Source organism: Peromyscus leucopus, chromosome 1, assembly GCF_004664715.2.
Source record: "Peromyscus leucopus breed LL Stock chromosome 1, UCI_PerLeu_2.1, whole genome shotgun sequence".
In the NCBI taxonomy this organism is placed as follows: Eukaryota; Metazoa; Chordata; class Mammalia; order Rodentia; family Cricetidae; genus Peromyscus; species Peromyscus leucopus.
In genome coordinates this window covers 186,592,856-186,609,996 of record NC_051063.1, presented here as the reverse complement: position 1 = coordinate 186,609,996, position 17,141 = coordinate 186,592,856, and the positions used below count along the sequence as shown (strand labels likewise).

The 17,141-nt window shown below is 41.3% G+C and overlaps 1 protein-coding gene and 1 long non-coding RNA gene across 2 annotated transcripts; one reads left to right on the top strand and one right to left on the bottom strand.

Moving 5' to 3' along the window:
* Positions 1–2,814: 2,814 nt before the first annotated feature.
* LOC114686731 (killer cell immunoglobulin-like receptor 3DL2) lies at positions 2,815–11,725 on the bottom strand. The gene is given in 7 exon segments (XM_037202206.1): positions 2,815–4,505; positions 5,206–5,250; positions 7,828–7,917; positions 7,920–8,132; positions 9,561–9,833; positions 10,559–10,594; positions 10,826–11,725. Coding segments are annotated over 7 exon segments (981 nt in total). The 5' UTR covers positions 10,992–11,725; the 3' UTR covers positions 2,815–4,347.
* LOC114686732 lies at positions 7,314–9,101 on the top strand. The gene is made up of 2 exons (XR_003733612.2): positions 7,314–7,462; positions 8,888–9,101. It is a non-coding gene; the product is annotated as an uncharacterized LOC114686732 (long non-coding RNA).
* Positions 11,726–17,141: the final 5,416 nt, after the last annotated feature.

Below are 17,141 nucleotides of genomic sequence, written 5' to 3'. Positions count from 1 at the left end.
ATTTAAAAAAATAAAGCACTTGCCTATCAAGAGTGCAGAGCTAAATTTGAATTCAGGATTCACATGAAAAAATAGGCACTGTGATGCCCCGGTAATCCAAGCATTGCCATGGTGAGATAGTAGGCAGAGACAGACAGATACCAGGAAGTCTGTAGATACCAGGAAGATAATCTGGACTTTGGGTCAAAATCCTGGGCCAAGCAGAGGTGAAAGATGCCTGAGGACTGATATTTGAGGTTGTCTTATACTCCCAACATGCACACTGTGCATATGTGCACCCACACTCACAGGTGCACTCCCGAATACACATTCAAATTACAGAAATGAGGTGGGAAAAAGGGTAAATGGGGTTGTGCTTCTCCTTCTCCTCCTTCCTATTTTCTTTTCTAGTTTTGCTGTTTGGTTATTATGGACACAATGTAACCAATGGCCTCAAGCTCCTGTTGCTATTACTTCACTACCACAGTGGACTATCTTCTCTCAAACTGTTGAGTCCAAACAAACCATTCCTTTCATAGGTTGCTGTTGTCTTAGTTTTTGACACAGCAACAAGAACAATAATTTTATTCTGTATTTATATGTTCGACAGAGATTTTTATATTGCCTTATTTTATTATTATTTTTATTGTTTATTTGGGAATTTCACATCATGCATCCTGATTTTACTCACCTTCCAGTCTTCCTTTCTGCCTCCCTCCTCTGTGACTTCCCCTTCCAAATCAAAAGTCTATTTTATGTTGTCTATATATTCACTGGAGCATGGCCAAATTCCTAGTGTCCAGCCCCCTAAGGGAGGATAAGTCTTTCTCCACCTGTATCCCGACCAGAAGCCATCCACTAAGGAGAGCCGTTTGCTGGCAGGAGTTGGGCAGAGCCAGGTCTCCTGAACCCATGCCACTCCCTGCACCTGCAGTGCTCTGGACCGGTGAGGGGCAGAGTCGGGTCTCCCACAAAAGGCAGGGTCAGCTCTTCAGTGCCCATAAACATTAACATGGCTTCAGGAAGCAGCCCAGATCACAGGCATCAGCATGGGCTTCAGTGGTGACATGAGCTGCAGACATCAACATGGCCCTTGTGTGTATCAGGGCCACTGATCCACTTGTGACCCTCGGCAGCTGCGTGGTTCTTGAGTCTTAATGTGACCTCAGCTGGTTACACATGCCACTCACATCAGCATTATGCCCTAAGGCAGCAAAACCTGAGCACATTACCAAGACATCAGGCAGTGGCACAGATTACATACTTTCACATGTTCCTGAAGCCTGGGGGCAGCACCAAGGACCACAGGCAGTGATAACATGGCCTGCAGTTGCATCATGGGCCACAGTGGTCTGTTCAGAAGGTCCAATCCAGGAAGTGAACCTTTCTTCATCTCGGGCCTCCATCACTGCCCAGAGCCAGGGGTATCCCAAATCCAGAAGGCAAGTTCAGGGGATGGGGCTCAGTCTGTGTCTGAATAAGCTCCAAGCTGTTATATACCACCCAACCAACCCTACTGGTCAAGATGGCCTGTTGATCTCAGCCCTCTTTCTCTCTCATCTATTACCACCATCACACTCCCAGTTCCACCTCGCTCCATAGCACTCGTGCCACCCTGTTTTTTTTCTGTCTTTCCCAACTCTTCATCACATATTTGTTCTTTGTAGTGGTGCCTGACACCACCCCAGGCTGTAAGCTCGGCTGTCTTCATCACTGCCCTGGGCTGTGAGACCCAGCTTGGTTTGTATTTCTTACGGGGCAGGGATCATGGGGATGAACACCTTAGTGTTTGTGTGTCTGATAAACTCTTCACTACTTCTCCACTTCTGAAAGGACACAGACATATGGTTCATTCATCTCTATTTTGGGGACATGCCTAAAAGGTTGAAATCAGAGCCCCACCTTATCAAACTCAGCACCCAAAATAGATGCTTGCACATCCATGTACTGCAGTATTATTTGCAATGGCCAAAATATGAATCAATAGATTAAAAATGAAAAGTATGCACATTGTTTTCTAAAGATTTATTTTAAATTATGTGTATGCGTGTGCTTGTCTCTGTGTGGATATATGTGTGTGCTGGGGGGCGAGGCGGGGGAGGTGCTCAAGGAGGCCAGAAGAAGGCATCATATCCTCTAGAGCTGGAGTTAAGGTGGTTATGGGCTGCCTGACATAGGATCTGGAAAAAACAAACTTGCGTCCTCTAGACAAGCAACAATTACATTTAGCTTCTAAGCCATCACTCTAGTAAACACAATGGAGTTGTACTCAGCAATAAAGAACAAAATGATTCCATTTATAGAAAACTGGATGGAACTAAATATAATCATACTAAGAGAAGTAACCCCGTGTCTTAGTTAGGGGTTTGTTGCCATGAAGAAACACCATGACCATAGGAATTCTTAATTAAGAAGATATTGATTGGGGTTGGCTTACAGTTTCACAGGCTTAGTCCATTATCACCATGATAAGAAGCATGGCGGTGCACAGGTAGACATAGCACTGGAGAAGGAGCTGAGAGTTCTACATCTGGATCAGCAGGTAGCAAGAAGAGAGGGTGACACTGGGCCTGACTTGAGCTTCTGAAACTCCAACGCCTCCTGAGGTGACACACTTCTTCTGACAAGACCACAATGACTCCAACAAGAACATACCTCCTAATAGTGCCAGTCCCTGTGAGCCTATGGGAACCATTTTCGTTCAATCACATCCAGATTCAGGGAGATAAATTTTTCATGTTTTCCTCCATAGGAAGAATCTATATTTTTAAAAGGTGTAGAATAAAAGGGAGATTCTTAAGGAAGAGGAACAGACACCAGAAGCGGCACAGGAAATCAAAGAGTGACCTACAGAGGCCAATGTATTCAAAGTAGACATTATGTTTCCATGGAGATGACATAATAAAATCCATTGTTTGTGCAACAAATATACACTAATAAATTTTTAAAGCATTTCCTAGATAACATGTTCAATGCCATGTCTAGTCTTTTTAAGCTTTAAGAATTTTGTTCAGAATAAGAAAAAATGCCCTACTCATCAATTAATTCATAACTCTTTTAATAGGATAGTATTCAAAGCACAGTGGGGTTTGAAATATTTTCATATATAATGTTCTGATGAGAAATACGAAACACTGTTTTTTCCTATGAATGCTAAACAATTAGTCACATTCTTTAAATTCCAAAGTGCTCACAAACAAACAAACAAACACACACACACACACACACACACACACACACACTCACACACACACATCTATGGCTTAAAGGCATTGTAGTTTCTCCTTCTGCCCATCAATCCCCATCTCTGAAATTCTCTTTTGAAATTTCAGCTCCAAAAAGAATAATGTAATTTGGGATACTAAGAACATGCAATAGTTCTACAAATAATAAGTCAAATGGCAAAGAAAAGTGACCATTTTAATCATTAGCTAGAAACAAAACTGTGTTAAAAACTAGGAAGAGTTAGACAAATTATTGACAGAACAACTGAAATGATAATAAAAATGTCATTTTTCATGATCATTTATTCCACATGCAAAACTTCACATTAAAAGACTTAGGTTTTCATGGGTTTACTCAAATAGGAGAAATGCGATTTTTATATTTATTTTTGAAGACTTCCATTTTGTGGTTTTTATCTGTAGCAAATTAAGATGAGAGTGAAAGCAAAATGAAAAAAAAATGTTGGCTTATTTTAAGCACTTGGGTCTATGCTTATGAAAATGCAGAACCACCTGGCATAATGGCACCTGCCTTTATTCCCAGCCTCCGGGAGGCAGAAAGGCAATGGGATCTTTGTGAGTGCCAGGACAGCCTGGTGAGCTCCAAGCCAGTCAGGGCTCCTCACTGAGACCCTGTTTTGAAAAGGGGGAGAAGCAGAACCCGAGAATCAGCAAAGAGGAAAGTCAAAGGTTTCATCAGTGAAAATATAAATGAAGTGGAAATAAGAGGTAGAAAGGAAAATAATGTAACAATAATGGAGAAAGAGAGGAAGAAGGGGAGGAAGTAAAGGAAGAGGAAAGGGGGTACAGGAATATCGCTACACCATCAACAAAAGCAAGCACAAATGAGACCACACTTTTACAAATAAAGGGAGAAAGAGCATAAGTGTTCTACAAACCAAAGAAAACTGAAGGACACTCATGTGCTGTCTGTGAGTTTATATAAGTTTATCAGTACCCCTCCTCTCTGCTGTCCCCAAGGAGCTCATCTCATATCTCGGGTATGCTCCTTGCCTCGTGAGGTTCAGCTGTTCTTCCAAGCATCCCCCAAAAGGCTCTAATACCCTAAATACATTCCACATCCACTCAGGGACATCTCAGCAGGTGGAGTTCTTTCCAAGGCCCATTCTGCCAAACGATCTGTTCACAGGATCCTGGCAGAAATTTCTCTCATTTCAACCTGTGGTGCCTCCTTATGGTTCCACCAGGCTTCAGCCAACATTATCAGTGGAATAAGGAGAACCATCCCTGCCATGCCCATCCTGATTGAATTCTCCAGGGTGTAATCCTTCATGACAGAACCTGGCAGGGGGAACAGAAAACTTTATCAGGCCATCCATCACAGGAACTCAGAAATGCAACTCTTTTCTGTCTACCTTAAAAGAATTCTTTCTGTCCAGACAGTATCCTCTGCCCTGAAATCATAGTAAGTCTTTCAAGGGGAACCACATTCATTCACTCCTCACCCTTGCAAGTTTCCTTTGAACTTCCTGGTCTTTGAGTCTGTGCACAGGCCTGTTGGTGGCTATCATCTTTCTCCTCCCCAACCATGCTAGGATTCAGGGGTAGAAATCCTCCATGGACATATGTCTATTCACTTGAATGTCCTTTGTTGCTACCTGGACTTGAAATAGCACATGTTTCTCTCAAGCCTGCTAGAGGGACATGGGGGACCATGGTCCTTAGTTTTACCTATATCCATTGTGAATATCAAGGAATCATTTTCTCTCCTGGTTAAAAAAAAAATGATACCAATAAGGAAACCTTCTGGAACTCACACATCTAGGGTTAAGGTCTGATTGACAGTTGGGATGCAGTGAACTAGGGTATATTCAAGAGGAAAACAGAAGCAAGAGCAAGTGATAAAATGTCAAGAGAGAAATAGATTTAAGGGCAGGGCAGCTGCAAGGAATCTTTAAGTTCTATGTGTACGCTGACTACCCACAGTGTTCACATACTTCCTGTGTCCCCACCCTCTGACATGGGTATCCCTGGTACTCACCTTGTGTGACGTTAAGATGATATGAAGAGTTGGTGGCATCAGGAACTGGGAGGCAGAGGAAGAACAGAAGATGAGGTCTTGATTCTTCCTACAAGTTTTCAGCCCACCTCTTTCCTCTGTGCTTGCTCCAGGAACTTGGCATTTGTTGTAAAGTCACTTCTCTATAAGAATGTTCACTGATGCTTCCTGGCACCATATGCTAGTGACACTTTTGTGAGTTTAATTCCATGCTGTCATTCTCTTGAATATTAATTTCTTCTATAAATTTTAGCATTGGCAGCAATATAGTGTACCAAACCAAACTGAGAAAGAATACATTTTCTATCGCTTTTTGGAAACTTAAGTATGTTATGTTTTTAAACTACTCTATCTACCTTCCTTTGTAGATTAATGGAGTAATAATATGATGGAGATTTCTTATAGCCAACCTGTGTTTCAATGAGTTTCTTTCTTTTTTTATAGAATTGTGAAGTGCTGTTTTTGGAGTTAGGAAAAAATGCTTTTCTGTCCTCTACTCTCATTGGCATTATTCACCAATCTATTTAATTTCTATATATATTTCTGTATTAAAATATTTATGCTGAGAATCAAACCTACGGTCTTGTCTTGCCTGCACATGTTAGGCAGATGCTCTACAAATGAGATGCACTCTCAAGACCTTGTATTTTATTTTTTTAAAGGATTTATTAATGTTTATGTTGTGTCTACAGGTGTTTTGCCTGCATGTGTGTCGTATACCAAATTCATGCATCCTACCCAAAGAGTCCAGAGAAGAGCATCAGAGCTTCTGAACTAGAGTTAAAGACAGTTATGAACCACTGTGTGTGTGTTCTGGAAACCAGACCCAGGTCCTCTGCAAGAGCAGTAATTGTTCTTAACCACTGAAATGACTCTTCAGGCCCCATAGATTTTTTTTAATCTTGTGAATGTGTGTAATGTGTTTCTCTGTTGTATATATACTCACATGAGTTCAGAGCAGTTGGAGGCAGAGTATTGCATGACAGCCCTTGGAGATGGATTATAGGTGGTTGTGGGCCATCCAACATAGGTGCTGGGAAACAAACTTGGTTCTTCTTGAAGAGTATCAAGTGTTCTTAACCACTTATCTACCTTTACAGTCTTTCATTTCTTTCTTTTTTAAAAAATAACTTTATTTTATGTACATTGGTATGAAGGTGTCAGATCCCCTGGAACTGGAGTTACAGACATTTATGAGCTGCCATGTGGGTACTGGGAACTGAACTCAGGACCTCTGAAAGAGCAGCCAGTGCTCTTAACCAGTGAGCCATCTCTCCAGCCCTGCCTTTCATTTCTTAAAAAATGTTTTATTTTACTAAGTGTTTGAGTGTTTTGTTTACATGTATGCATGTATGTATGCATGTATGTATGTATGTATGTATGTATGTATGTTTGTATGTGCACCACATGTATGCAATGCACACTGATGTCAGGAGAGGACATTGGATCCTCTGGGACTGGAGTTACAGACGGTTGTGAGCCACTATGCAGGTGCTGGGAATTGAACCTGGGCCTCACAAGAGAAACAAGTGCTCTCGACCACGGTGCCATCATCATCTCCTCCTTATGTTTTTTAAGTTAACTGCTTCCTCTCTCTCTCTCTCTCTCTCTCTCTCTCTCTCTCTCTCTCTCTCTCTCTCTCTCTCTCTCTCTCTCCTCTCTCTCTCTCCCTCCCTCTCCTCCCTCCCTCCCTCCTCCCTCTGTCCCTCTCCTCATTTCCTCTCCTCCCTCCCTCTCCTCCTCTCTCTCTCTTTCTCTCCCTCCCCTTCTCTCCCTCTCTCCCCTCCCTCTCTCTCTTTCTCTTTCTCCCTCTTCCCACCTCTCTCTCCCTCCCCCTCCCTTTCCCCACCTCTGTGTGTGCCCACATCTCTGATTTACTTGACTCTACTTATCTCTTTTGGACCCAAAATGTAGTTTTCTCCTGAGTCATCCTATAACATCAGTGATTATTTCAGAATATGGTCTTTAAAAGCCAATTTGGAGATACAGGAAAGACATGCAAACACACAGGTACTGGTGTTCAACCTCTTCACCCAGGACCATAATATAAGGCCATTATGACTCAAGCAGAGGAAGGAGGGAGGGTCCAACTAAAGGCAGTGTGAGGAATCATGGTTGAAGCAGCGTGAGAGAGCACAGCACAGTCCTGAAACTCAAGTCAGGTAGAGGATATGTCTGGGTTTCCTGGTTGAGAAGGGAGAAGTAGTAAAATGGAAACTCAATTTCTGAACTTCACAAGGTAAGAGTGGAAAGAGCCTCTTTCTGACCCATGGGTTGTATCACCAGGGTTTCTCTGCTGTTTGTCTCTGTTCATAACTCCTCTGATCCCCCATCTACGCTTTTAAAAAATTATTTATTTCATTTTTGAGATTATAAAATACATAACTCTCCCTTTCCTCTGCCAAACCTTCTTATCTGTTTCTACATAATAATATTAACTTGAGTTTCCTTTGTCATTGTCTCTGTCATTAAAACTCTCATCAAGTCTATTTCTCTCCATAAGTACCCAATACTTACCATCCTCCTGTCCTAAGACTGCCCAATTCTAGAACATTCAGTACATATATGAACGAGAGCCTAAGGAATAAGTCTGGAGACTCTCACCTGAGATTACAATGTCCAGTGGGTCACTTGGGTGTGACCACACATGGGAATGTTGACTAGAAGAACTGTAACATCTGTAGGTCCCAGCGTGTGCGCAGTCACAGGAGCTATAGAGATGTTGGCTTGGGAGCCACCAGCATAAGGCTCCCCAGCTAGATGCATTTGGACCTCATTTACATCCTCTCTGTACACAACCAGAATGAAGGTCTCAAACATGGCATCTGAACAGCACTTCAATGTCATCATCTCTCCTGAATTTATTGGAGGCGCTGGTAGGGCCAAGAGAGAAGGCTTTCTGTAGATTCCTAGAAACAATCAGGTTGTGAGTTTGAGAGTCACTCTTCCTCACCCCACATCATGGAAACTGGGATAACAAAAGTTCTCCAAGTCCAAGTCTTTCCTCCTACTCATATCCCCATGTTCTCTTCTGTGACTATCTCCCAACCCCACACACTTGTCTATTTTTTTTCTGTCTTTTGTTCAATTCTCTATGTCTATAGCTTCAGGCTCCATCTGACTGGGGTTGTCCCATGAAGATGACTGTTGCATTCATCTACCACAGACCTCTTCTATTTTCTATGATGGATGAGGGTAGAAAACACGGCACGCTAGGTTTCAGGCTCCCCTCTGTATACATTTCATACCCTTTGGTGAAAAGTGAGATCCTTGCCAGGATGTTTTCTCCTGGATCTAGACTGGTTCACCCAGTGTGCCTGGGCCTTGTCTGTAGTCGCAGCTCACACAGGGCAGCCTTGAGTCTGGATTCAGTAGCATCACCCCCCTCTCAGCCTGATGGCAGTAACAGTTCCCTGGTCATACTTGCCTCGGCTTCACTTCTCTTCCTTTTGTCTCTGACTTGGGTACATTTCTAGTTACTAATCACTGATGTTAGAAACGATCATAAAGATGGCATAAGAAAAGGAACATGCATGTGTGATACCTTCTAGTTCTGGAGGTAAAAAGTCTGAAATGAGCCCACTGGTATGAGTCTCATGTCTTAAAGGGTTGCATTTCTTCCAAAGGCTCCAGGAGGAAGAATATATTTCTTTTTCTCTTCCAGATTATAGAAGCCTCCTGAACTCCTGTGGCTTGTGGACACTTCGTTTTCAGAACCCGGAAAAAATGGAATGTGTCTCATGCTTCCTTGCTCTGACCATCGCTATCTTCTTCCTTCTCTTTTATGAGCTAGTGTAGCTACTCTAGCCTATGTGGATCGCCCAGGACATGCTCTTCATCTTAAAGGCAGCTGATTAAACCATGAATTGCATCCTCAACCTTTGTCCCTCTTCCATATGGGAGTTGTTTTGTACCAACTGTCCGGTGAGAACTCACCAGGGTCTCAGGAAAACTACTACATTAGAACCTTCTGAGTGCAGTATCCTTCATAACCTAAATATCTCGTACTAAACCTCACTCTTAAAGATCTCTCCATCACAACACATCTACCCTTAGAACCAAGATTTTAGCACATAAACTTTAGGTGGAGGTTAAACAACCAAACCATCAAACCACATGACAAATATTAATTGGTTCTAGGGCTGGGAATATGAATATCATCAGGGGAACACTCTCCTAACTACCTCAGTGCCCAGTCCCCTATATTGATGTTTCTGTGGCTAAGATACTTGAAGACGTCCCTGCTATTCTGGGGGACTCCTATCTAGTAATCAGACTTAAAATCTCAATAGAAATGGCGGGATAATGAAGAACACCTCTGACATGGGCTGTCTCACCTGTAACTATGATCAACAGGGGATCACTGATTTCTGACAATGCATCATGGACAATAGGAGCAATGCCCTGACATCTATAGGTCCCCACATTTGCCATGGTCACGGGGTACATGTCAAAGTCTTCTTGAAATATGATGTCTTGGAACTCCTCATCTTCCTTGAACAAACGGAATAATTTAAACCCAAAGTAGGACTGACACCTCAGAGTCACACGCCCTCCAATGGGAACCAGAGGACTGGGCCAGGCAGACAGGGTGGGCTTGTCAGAAACCCCTGTGAAGAGAGAATAGCCCAATCTCAGAAAGAAGGAGGCAGGAGCACCTCCTTTTCCTTTGTGCTCAGTGCTCTCCTTGCTTATGTATTTCTGAAGTTCCTTCCAAGCCAATACATCCAGAAATACATGATGATGCCACATCCTACTGAAGCTTTTGTGCAACTACTGCCTAAGTGATCCAAGCCATTATGAAAAGAAGTTACATATAAAAATGTAGTCATCAACAGAGAACCAAGTGACATCAATTTGCATCAGAAAAAAAAAACATTAAGCAGCTGAGTTTGACTGGAATAATCTGGAATTCCCAGGATATAGTACAAAGTTCCCCCACCTCTTCTGGTACAATAACAGCTGACCTCTGCATGCTCCATCATCATGGATGTTCTGGGGAGCTTGCATCCACATCTCATCTTGAGAGGGACTGGTGTTCCAAGCTATGTGTCCTTCCCCACTACACAAATGACGTCATCTTTCCTAGACACTCAAGCCTCTTCCAGTCTTTTCCCCAGTGTTGATTGAGTCAACCAAGGAAAGAAAGTCTGGGGGTCTCTGGGACAGAATCAGAGAGCATATTTCCAGGCCTTCCGCTTTCCAACTTATGTCGCTCACAGGCCTTCCTGGCAGTCCTTACAGCAGCCCAATCCCTGTGCTGTTTACCTTCCTGTTGCAGAAAAATTTTTCTGTGTAGCATGAGAAGTAATCCATGATTTGGGGTCAGACTCACCCACTTGTGCCCACGTCCTCTGGAACAGGAAGAATCCTGGAGGGAAAGACCCATAACAGATGAACTGTCTCCTTCCAGCAGCCTGGCCCTCTGTCTCTCTGCCCTGGTTGGTCCTCTGTACCTTAGAAGCCAGAGTCCACTCAATGAAGATGAACTCATGTACCAACATCCACCACTGCATGGAAGCCAGACCCCCTGCTGTGGGCAGATCCAGCATCCCTGGCTGATATTTCTACCCTTGCACCATTCATTCCCAGCAGAACTCACCAGGACACACCAGGCTGAGGAGCGTAGGCAGCATGGTGCTGCTGCTGCTGCTGCTGTCAGGAGACAATGCCCCAATATAACAGACAGGATTTCCTGAGAGACCCACTTCATCTGTTTCACTGGCTGACCACAGCTGAGGAAGCTGATACTTGTTGGCTCCTTGCATCTTGTATGTGGCTCACAAATTATGATGACTTTTAGAAAATTTTCAAGACTCCAAGGCTTGTTTTCCCGATTTTTTTTTTTTTTACCATGGCTGTACTGGAACATGTCTTGACCTCAATTCCTCTTATTCAGAGCCATCAAATTTGGTAATTATATCAAAACTGTATCTATAGGTTTTTTATACAATATTTAAATATTCTCCCTACGTAGTGTATATTCATTAAACGAGTACTTTTAAGATAATAATCTTAACATGTGGCTCCAAGGACCTGGGCCTTGGGACACAGCCAGTCCCAGGGAACCCCCACCAACTCTGCCCCAGTTGCTGGCCAGCAGGGAAAACTCCTGCAGGAAGACACACACACACACCAAAACCCGCCATCGCACCCTGCATTCTACATGCCCTGCCCCAATACCCCTGTGAACCCAGCAACTTCCTGAGGCACAGAAACCAAACCACCAGCTGTCAATGCACCAAGAGGTGAGTGATTCTCCTCACACCCAGAGTCCTGCCCCTAGGACCCAGGCCCTGGGACATAGCCAGTCCCAGAAAACCCCTACCCAACTCTGCCCCAGTTGCCGGCCAGCAGGGAAAACTCCTGCAGGAAGGCCTCCCCACCGACAAAACCCCCCATCAGACCCTGTAATCTACAAGTTCCACACCCTGCCCCAATACCCAACCACCTGTGACCCCAGTAACTTCCTGAGGCACAGAAACCGAACAGCCACCTTACATTGGACCAAGATAACTTCCTGAGACAGGGAGTCCACCAGACATCATTAGACCAAGAGTATTGTTCTGAGAGATAGATCTGCAATCTCATGCAGAAGCTTCTGAGACACAGAATCTGTCACCTCTGACTGGACCAAGAGCCCTAAGAAGACCAGAGCAGGAGTCACATAATCAACTAACTTGGGTTGAGCTAAGAGTAGCTCCCTGAGATATAGAATCTGCCAGCTGCAATTAGACCAAGAGCTAAGATTGGACCCAGAGGGGTCCCCTGAGACACAGAAACAACAATCACAGAATGGACCAATAGCAGCTCCCTTAGACACAGGCACCTCTTTTACCTATTAGACAAGGACATGGGCAGCCATCAAGGTAGAAGCACATACAACAACATAAAGAGCAACATGGCATCACCAGAACCTAGCCCTTCTCCAACAGCAAGACCTGAACATCATTGGAAGAAGCAGAAGAAAGTGACCATAAAATAGCTTTATAAAGATGCTACAGGCCTTTCAAGAAAAATTGAAAATTCTCTTAAAGAAACTGAGGGAAAGGCAAACAAAAAATTGGAAGAAATCAATAATCCCTTAAAGAAAGCCATGAAAGCCATGAAGAAGCAATTAAACAGGTGAGGGAAACAGTTCAAGATCTAAAAAGGGAAATAAAAACAATGAAGAAGACACAAACAGAGGGAATGCTGGAAATAGAAAATCTGAGTAAACGAACAGGAAACACAGATGCAAGCATAACCAACAGAATACAAGAGATGGAAGAGAGAATCTCTGGTGTAAGGGATACAATAGAGGAAATAGATTTGTCAGTCAAAGAAAATACCAAAGCCAAAAAAGTCATAATACAAAATGTCCAAGAAATCTGGGACACCATGAAAAGGTCAAACCTAAGAAAAATAGGGATAGAAGAAGGAGAAGAATACCCACTCAATGGCACAGAAAATATATTCAACAAGGTCATAGAAAAAAACTTTCCTAACTTAAAGAAGTAAATACCTATGAAAATACAAGAAGCCTATAGAACACCAAACAGACTAGACCCCCCCAAAAAAAGTCCCCTTGACACATAATAATTAAACAACTAAACATACAGAATAAAAAAAGAACATTAAGAGCAACAAAGGAAAAAGGCCAAGTTGCTCATAAAGACAGACCCATCAGAATAACACCCAACTTCTTTTTTTTTGTAGCTTTTAAAAGGAAAATTTATTTGACAATGTTCACTTAGCGTAATACACCTAAAAGGAAATCACAATACAATGAAAGACTTAAATCAAGGCCTCAGAATTTCATACAAACACCAAGACCAAAAATCCTAAAGTAAATGATATTGCTTGTCAAAATTACTCCATTAACTTAAAAAAAGAGGGGGGGGGAAGCTTTAAACTCATGTGCCTTACAGGTTTATCAAATGAAATTAGAACAAACATGCCAAATGTTTCACTTTAATTGTAGATGCAGCTCCTATATTGAGTTTTACAAAAAAGCATGTCTTTTCAATATGCACCAACAGTGTTCAATGTAATGTATGTATAAGAGCAACATTTAACATAATTCAACTGCTTTAACCTAAATACGCTTACTGCTTACGTACATCCTACAGTAACTAGAGAAAAGCTGGGAATTGTTTAACAGTTACAGTTCTCTCAACTTCACTGTATCATCCTAGGTGACTATGTTCAACATTGAACTGAGGTCCTTTGAGTGATGCCAATGTTCACTTAAGAGGAGGCATCAATCACAAGGCTAGATTTCAAAACTGTTAAACTGAAGTTTTAAAAAAAAATGACCAAGAGTCAGTGATCAAAATCAATTACATTCCCCATCCACCACTCATACTGGACATGCTAGACATCCCTCCCATTCCATTCATGCCCATAGATGCATGGCTTCCGCTACTGTAGTAGCTGCTGTTCACTACTCCTTGGCTACCTATGCAATGTTTGATTGAAAATTTCTTAATGGACACTTTGAAAGCCAGAAGGACCTGGACAGATGTAATGCAGACACTAAGAGACCATGGATGCCAGCCTAGACTAATATACCCAGCAAAACTTTCAATCACCATAGACGGAGTGACCAAGACATTCCAAGACAAAATCAGATTTAAACAATACCTATCTACGAATCCAGCCCTACATAAATCACTAGAAGGAAAATTCCAACCTAAGGAAGTCAGATACACCCATGAAAATACAGGCAATAGATAACCCCACAGCAGTAAATACCAAAGAAGAGAAATGAACACACACTACCACCAAAAGATAACAGGAATTAACAATCATTGGTCAATAATATTCCTTAATATCAATGGACTTAATTCACCTATAAAAAGACACAGGCTAACAGAATGGATATGAAAGCAGGAACCATCTCTCTGCTGCATACAAGAAACACACCTCAACTTCAAAGATACCTCAGAGTAAGAGGCTGGGAAAAGTCTTTCCAATCAAATGGTCTTAAGAAGCAAGCTGGTGTAGCTATCCTAATATCCAACAAAATAGATTTCAAACTAAAATCAGTCAAAAGAGATCAAGAAGGATACTACATACTCATCACAGGAAAGATCTACCAAGATGAAGTTTCAATTTTGAACATTTATGCCCCAAACACAAGGATACCCACATATGTAAAAGAAACATTATTAAAGCTTAAATCACACATAAAACCCCACACATTAACAGTGGGAGACTCCAACATCCCACTCTCACCACTGGACAGATCTGCCAGATCGAAGCTTAACATTCCACCCTAACAAAAAAGAATGTACCTTCTTCTCAGCACCCCATGGAACCATCTCTAAAATTGACCCAATACTCAGTTACAAAATAATCTCAACAGATACAAAAAAATGGAATAACCTCCTGTATTCTATCAGACCACCATGGTTTTTATTTAGATTTCAACAACAACAAAAATTACAGAAAGCCTACAGTCTCATGGAAGCTGAACAATGCTCAACTGAATCACAAAGGGGTCAAGGAAGAAATAAATAAAAAAATTAAAGACTTCCTAGAATTCAATGAAAATGAAAGTACTACATACCCAAACTTATAGGACACTATGAAAGCAGTGCTAAGAGGAAAATTCATAGCAGTAAATGTCCACATAAAGAAGTTGGAGAAATCTCACACTAGTGACTTAACAGCATACCTGAAGGCTCTAGAACAAGAAGAAGCAAAGTTATTCAGGAAGAATAGATGCCAGGAAATAATCAAATTGAGAGCTGAAATCAATAAAATAAAAACAAAGAGAACAATACAAAGAATCAATGAAACAAAGAGTTGGTTCTTTGAGAAAATCAACAAGATAGACAAGCCCTTATCCAGACTAACCAAAAGGCAGAGAGGGAGCATCCAAATTAACAATCAAATGGAAAAGGAGACATAACAACTGACAATGAGGAAATCCAGAGAATCATCAAGTCATACATCAAACACCTGTACTCCACAAAATTGGAAAATCTAAAAGAAATGAACAATTTTCTGGATAGGTACCACATACCAAAGTTAAATCAAGACCAGATAAACTATTTAAATAGACCGATAACCCCTAAGGAAATAGAAACAGTCATTAAAAGTCCCAATCATAAAAAGCCCAGGACCAGATGGTTTCAACACAGATTTCTACTAGATCTTCAAAGAAGAGGTAATACCAATACTCTTTAAATTGTTCCACACAATAGAAGCAGAAGGAACATTACCAAACTCCTTTTATGAGGCTACAGTTACTCTGATTCCCAAGCCAAACAAAGATGCAACAAAGAAAATTACAGAACAATCTCCCTCATGAACTTGATGCAAAAATACTCAATAAAATATTAGCAGACAGACTCCAAGAACACATCAATAAAATTATCCACCACGATCAAGTTGGCTTCATCCCAGAGATGCAAGGTTGTTTCAACATATGAAAGTCTGTCAATGTAATACACCATATAAATAAACTGAAAGAAAAAAAACCACATGATCACTTCATTAGATGCTGAAAAGGCCTTTGACAAAATTCAACACTCCTTCATGACAAAGGTCTTGGAGAGATCAGGAATACAGGGAACATACCTAAACATAATAAAGGCAATTTACAACAAGCCAACAGCAACATCAAATTAAATGGAGAGAAACTCAAAGCAATTCCACTAAAATCAGGAACAAGACAAGGCTGTCCACTCTCCCCATATTTATTCAATATAGTACTTGAAGTTCTAGCTAGAGCAATAAGACAACAAGAGGAGATCAAAGGTATACAAATTGGAAAGGAAGAAGTCAAACTTTCACTATTTGCAGATGATATGATAGTGTACATAAGTGACCCCAAAAATTCAACCAAGGAACTCCTACAGCTGATAAACTCCTTCAGTAAGGTGGCAGGATACAAGATTAACTCAAAAAAGTCATAGCCCTCCTATATACAAATGACAAATTGGCTGAGAAAAAAATCAGAGAAACATCACCCATTACAATAGCCACAAATAATATAAAATACCTTGGGGTAACTCTAACTAAGCACGTGAAGGACCTGTATGACACGAACTTTAAGTCTCTGAAGAAAGAAATTGAAGAAGATATCAGAAAATGGAAAGATCTCCCATGTTCATGGATAGGGAGGATTAACATAGTAAAAATGGCAATCTTACCAAAAGCAATCTACAGATTCAGTACATCTCCATCAAAATCCCAACATAATTCTTCACATACCTGGAAAGAACAATACTCAACTTCATATGAAAAAACAAAAAATCCAGGATAGCTAAAAGAACCCTATACAATAAAACAACCTCTGGAGGCATCACAATACCTGACTTCAAGCTCTACTCTAGAGCTACAGTATTAAAAACAGCTTGGTACTGGCATAAAAACTGACATGTGGACCAATGGAACTGAACTGAAGCCCCTTACATTAATCCACACACCTATGCACACTTGAATTTTGATGAAGAAGCCAAAACTGTACCATGGAAAAAAGAAAGCATCTTTAACAAATGGTGCTGGCATAACTGGATGTCAACATGTAGAAGATTGCAAATAGATACATACCTGTCATCATGCACAAAACTTAAGTCCAAATGGACCAAAGTCCTCAACATAAATCCAGTTACTCTGAACCTGATAGAAGAGAAAGTAGGAAGTAGTCTTGAATACACTGGCACCAGAAATGACTTCCTAATTATATACCAGTAGCACAGACATTGAGAGGAAACAATTAATAAATGGGACCTCTTAAAACTGAGAAGCTTTTGTAAGACAAAACCACAGCCTATATCATGGGAAAAGATCTTCACCAACCCCACATCTGACAAAGGGCTGATCTACAGTATATATAAAGAACTCAAGAAATTAGACATCGAAATACCTAACAGTCCAATTAAAAAAAAATGGGCTATAGAGCTAAACAGAGAATTCTCAACAGA